The sequence below is a fragment of the Rhynchophorus ferrugineus genome, unplaced genomic scaffold (assembly GCF_030347505.1).
Source record: "Rhynchophorus ferrugineus isolate W39M unplaced genomic scaffold, kcgeb_rfMv2 rfM8, whole genome shotgun sequence".
Taxonomy (NCBI): domain Eukaryota; kingdom Metazoa; phylum Arthropoda; class Insecta; order Coleoptera; family Curculionidae; genus Rhynchophorus; species Rhynchophorus ferrugineus.
The window spans coordinates 15260882-15266716 of record NW_027472587.1 but is presented as its reverse complement, the minus strand read 5'-3'; the positions used below and the strand labels follow the sequence as shown (position 1 = coordinate 15266716).

Here is a 5835-nt window from a genome sequence, read left to right as displayed (position 1 = left end):
GCAGTCCCAGTATCAGTGATGGTTCTACTGCTTTTTTATTTTGCCAGAAACATGAAACAAATTTATAGTAAATGATTGAAAATATTTTTATTAATATAGATTGCATCAATATTATCTTAGTAAATGGCTAATTTAAAGTAACAAAGTTATCGGAATACATGTTAGTAACATAATCAGTGTATCACTCTTGAAGGGAATTTTGTTGAATAAGAAAACTAATTTTACCAAAAAAATGTTTTGACCTGTTACCTAATAGCATAGCCTAATTAGAAAAACATTAATAGCACATTTCACCTCTTGTATCTAACTTACTAATAATTAAGGATTTCAACCTAAGATGATGTTTTGTTAATAATTATTTTCAAAACATTGACAACAGCCTCTTATAATGACTAAAATAATAATCTCGATGCAAACTCAATTTAGCCGATCTATAATCGGGCAATTATCTTTGATTTGAATGGACGGACCTTCGTCAAAATCGCCGCCGACTACGAATAGATCGGTCCGCAAATCGTCCACTCTTATTTTTAATCATATCAATCGGGTCTAAACAGTGGAAGATTAACCGTGATTTATCGTTTCCGGGGCGGAAGATTGAGCGCGACCCGCCGTATAGCGATTAGAGCGAGCGAGGACGCCCATTGTTGCCAACTGGGCCCGCGACTTTAATTACTTGTAAACCGAAGAAAGACCATCTCGGGTATGATTTAAAATCTGACAATTTCTTTACGATCAGAGTTTTACCCTATATTGTCTGAGAGTAAAACGAATTTACAACTGTCGACAAACACATATTGACACACGTGTTACCACAGTATGAATTGACTATATGTATAAACGCTGGTATCCTAAGTCAGATTTCAGATACCGAGAATTAAAATAGCTGCAGTGCAATACAATTAATTCTACATCATCACCGGGTCTCTTACCTTGAAAATTAACTCCGAAAACAACGACTTCTTTTATGTCTCTGGTTAAAATAAATCTAAATCATTCACTATTCAGTTTCCATTCTTTCGGGCTCGGTGGCAAGTTTCCAGGGTGTCATACGGTTCGAGCGATGAACGTTCCAACTTTCCCCCACGGTAACATTTTAATCTATTTAACCCGGGACGCCGTAAAAATGATTTCCTCGCGCCATCTTAGTCATAAAGGGGGTAGCTCGTTTTAAATCATGCTTATGCTTTTATGTTGTATGTAAAAAAGAGCGGGAAACCTAAAATAATGCATGGAAAATAGATTTATTCATCAAAATGTCCAATAGACGAAATTATAAGGAATAATTTCGTTACATATCAATTTTAAGACAGAATATCATCAATGACGCCTTTAAAAACATTTTCGAAACCACAGATAACCATTTTAACCATGAAAAAATAAGGTTTTCATAAAATCATATTTAATATTTGAGATTTTATCTAAATATTATTTACAAGCCCATCTATCATCAGTGACTAATCAAATTTTATAGAATGGACAGAAGATATTTGTGAATAAAGTTTAATTGTTAAACCTTATTAAACCTATCGCTTACATCATTATATGTCACTAGGTGATACTTAAACTAAGGTCTTGACAATACTAAAGTTAACATTGTTTCGCTATCTCATGCAGTCTCTGCTATCTCTTCATCCTCTTGAGTCTTCTTATTAAGTTTATGTTGTTCAGGAGCTGGATAGTCTCAAAGTTTTTGAACATTTGGCGATAATTTAGTCAATAGTGTCCTTTTGAAGGTCGTCTCTGCTTCGGCATTACCAAGATGCATCAACGGTCTTCCTTAGTACTTTATTATAGAATCGTTAAACCAATTAAAAATTACTCCAGCTGGTACAATCTCATAGTTGATTGTCATAAGTGGAAACGGGTTTCAAGATTTATTTATATAGCAGCAGTTTGTTATATGCAGCTTCAAATAGACAATATATTTTCTACAGTTTGATATTAAAATTTTCTCATTTTATTTTAACATGAATGTTCCAGCGGAGTTTAGCAATTAAGGTCATTTCCAGATACTTATATGAGACAGCAAAAAGAATCTGAGTATCGTCTAACCTAATAAGTATCGCCTAATTCTATTTATTGGTAAAACTTACGTCCACATATTCAATAAGGTAATTAAATTTATTGTGAATAAAGTATTTTAATATTGCTAGAGCAACACATTTTTTAAAAACTTTCGTCGACTTTTTAAAACATCTCCTGATAAATCGCAACATTGTTGTTTGATGCAACTATGTCCACATAGCAATAGATCTGTATGGTGAATGTATGTTTTTAACTCCAATAATTAGGTTAATGGTACCTTGATGAGATTTGAAGCGAAAAATCGTAAAATAATTAAAAGTCCAGAAGAGTTCAGAATCCAAACTGTAAGTGGTCTCATCGTCTCATTCGTCCACATCAGGAGCTACAAATATAACTATCTGTAAAGTATCCCGATGATACTCTGCAAGTAACCTCAAGCAGTCCGAGCAAGTATTCAGTGAACAATTTTTGCTAAGCTTATATTTCCACACAAACCAGACTATGGGGAAAACTTTCTGCAGGGTTAGTTGGATGTGAGTGTCAGTAAGAGACTTCCTCAGCATAAAATTAACGAAAACGTTGGGAAGTAGGACTGGGAACAATTCCCATATCTCTAGGAACGTGACTTTACCAACAATTTCCATTCCTTCATCTAGATATAGGTTCATTTGGGTAAGTTTAACCAGTCTTACTTGCAGCTTGGAAAGAAAAAGCCAGAACACCCAGAAATTCACCGTTGTCGTGGTGATGTTAACGAATTATTCCGTACAGCTAGTGAACACCCAACTATCGAAGTTTTTCTGCGTCATACCAGCCGAGTAATGAATGTGGAGCTGGCATAGAGACGATTTGGATCTCAAACACAACACCAGTATGTTAACGAAGTTCATGTCCTGAATATTCCATTTAAGGTCATTCCCAGATATTTTTCTGAGTCAGCAAAAAGAATCGGGCTATCGTTTATTATAAGTAAGTACTGCTTCTATTTATTGGTAAAACTTACGACCACGTATTCAATAAAGTAACTAAATTAATTGTGAACTAATTATTTAATATTGCAAAAGCAACAAATTATTTAAAAGGTTTCGATGACTTTTTAAAACATCAAATATAATACATCTTATAATAAATCGCAACATTGTTGTTTCATGCAACTATGTCCAGATAACAAAAGCTCTGTGTGGTGAATGTATGTTTTTAACTTCAATAATTAGGTTAATGGTACCTTGATGGGATTTAAAGCGATAAATCGTAAAATAATTAAAAGATAAATTTTTACAGTCCCAACATTTCGAAACCGAAAAAGAGTCCAGAATCCAAACTGTAAGTGGTCATAAAATGCAGAAGTATGCCATGCCATAAAACGCATAACTGCAAAATGGCACTGTGCGCCACAATAATGTTAACTTTTGCAATATCCAAACATATAAAATCTCATTTCTATTACTGGAGTATAATGAACGTTTCGTTCGCTACAGAAAAATGGAGTTTGCTCTATTATTCGATCAGTTTTAAGGTGATTAGTAGCGAAAAGTCTAGATTAGTCGTTCCCTTTTACATTTATATTGCTATAAAAGCAAGTTTCAATAGATATATTAATACTAAACAAGATGGTAGGACATATTCAATGCGGTAAGTTACCGTTAATTCCTCGTCTTGGGGTCGAAATTATACAAGCTCATACGAATATGAAATTAGTTTTTAACAAAAAATAAAAGCTTGGATTAAGAAATAAAAACTAACTAAATAAAATACTGTTTGTTAAGATTAATTAATATATTTATTAAATCGTATCTCTGTTCATATAATTTGTCATACAATAACGGGCATGGGTCTTCTCGTCCATCTTAGATTGTTAAACATCAAACACTTCAGCTTCTTACATCTCCTCTTCAGCATCACGATTTTCTGGAGTAGAAGCAGTTCGTCCACATCAGGAGCTACAATTATGACTATCTGTAAAGTATCCCGATGATACTCTGCAAGTAACCTCAAGCAGTCCGAGCAAGCCTTCAGTGAACAATCTTTGCTAAGCTTATATTTCCACACAAACGAGACTATGGGGAAAACTTTCTGCAGGGTTAGTTGGATGTGAGTGTCAGTAAGAGACTTCCTCAGAATAAAATTAACAAAAACGTTGGGGAGTAGGATGGGGAACAACTCCCATTGTTTCTGGGGTATCTCTGGGAACGTGACTTTCTCAACAATTCTCATTCCTTCGTCTAGATATAGGTCCAGTTGGGTAAGCTTGACCAGTCTCACCTGAAGCTTGGAAAAAAAGTGCCAGAACACCCAGAAATTCAGCGTCATCGTGGTGATGTTAACGAATTGTTCCGTACAGCTGGTGAAGACCCAACTATCAAAGTTTTTCTGCGTCATACCAGCCGAGTAATGAATGTGGAGCTGGCGTAGAGATGATTTCGATCTCAAACACGATACCAGTATGTTAACGAAGTTCATGTCATAAAGATTGGCGTTGTTCAAGGTAATAGAGACGAGATTGTTTTGGTTTTTAATGAATCTCAACATCAGATATCCCAGTTTCCTTAAATAGAAGATGTCATACCAATTGGTGATCTCCAACACCTCAACTTGCACCGAGCGTTCATACAGGATCACCAGGAACTTGCCCACTCTCTTTGTCAGGTCCCTGTACTTCAATTCCGGCCACTTCAGGCGCTGCTGCCACACTGGACCCGCCCATCCGATCGACAACATCCGCACGTACCTGTAGAAATCCTGAGTGAGGTGAATCAAACTTGAATCGACGAAATCCTCATCTATGCGGACCACGAGCTTTTTCCAGAACAGGCCGCAAGTCACGGCATTCTTCCAGCTGCTGCATACCATCGTGAAGGACAGTTTGTCGCGTCTGGAGAGACGTCCGAAGATGTCGCCTAGAGGAACGGCCGGTAAACTCGTCCAGTCTGGGTAATTCTTACCGATTTCCATGATTCTCTCATATAGAGCCAATGCGTTTTCATTCTATGATACAGCCGTCGTCTGATGTAAGAATATTCGATTTAAAATCCAGTACTTTTAATTTAATTACATCTAAAAAACGTCTGTTTGCTCGAATGTCACCGATGACAAGACGCTTGCAGCTTAAAAACGTCCGATTGACGTTGACGCTTTTTTCACGACCAACGGTCAAGCGATTGGGGAATAAGAAGAAAACTTCTTCCTTATTCTTCACAATATCTTCTTAATATCGTCAAATAATCGGTCGAAATACTCACTGCGAAAAACTAATCGATTACACTTGACAACGTCTAACTTCACCTGGTTACGGTAAATGTCCATTTGACGCGTATGTGTCAAATGTTCTTTTGAGATAACTTGATCCCTAAACTTTGATCACAAAACAAATATATACAATGCGAACTTAAATTGGCCCACCCATAACCACGTTTTGCGCGTGTGAACACTAGAGGGCCTAATTTACAAAGATGACAAATTTATATTCTTTCTGTCGATTTCAAATGTTGTTTTGACATTGTAGGTTATGTTAGTTTCTTTTTTCTATTTTTATGCATAATTTTAAGGAAATTTATTTTATGCCATTAATTTTGTTGAATACTATTTCTATTCTTTCTATCGATTTCAAACGTTCTTTTGACATTTTAGGTTATGTTAGTTTTTTTCCACTTTTATGCATAATTCTAAGGAAATTTCTTACTATGCCGTTAATTTTGTTGAATACCAAGTATAGTCAATTCAAAATAGCAATGACACGATTGTCAATATCTAAAGTTGTAAATTCGTTTTAGAGTTTCACAATATTATCCTTGTTATTTTATTTTGTTT

The 5835-nt window shown here is 35.5% G+C and overlaps 1 protein-coding gene across 1 annotated transcript; it reads right to left on the bottom strand.

The window, feature by feature from the left end:
* Window positions 1-3825: 3825 nt before the first annotated feature.
* On the bottom strand, window positions 3826-5437 carry LOC143200505 (uncharacterized). The gene has a single exon (XM_076410942.1). The coding sequence runs from the start codon at window positions 4978-4980 to the stop codon at window positions 3841-3843; it is 1140 nt and encodes a 379-aa protein (XP_076267057.1). The 5' UTR covers window positions 4981-5437; the 3' UTR covers window positions 3826-3840.
* Window positions 5438-5835: the final 398 nt, after the last annotated feature.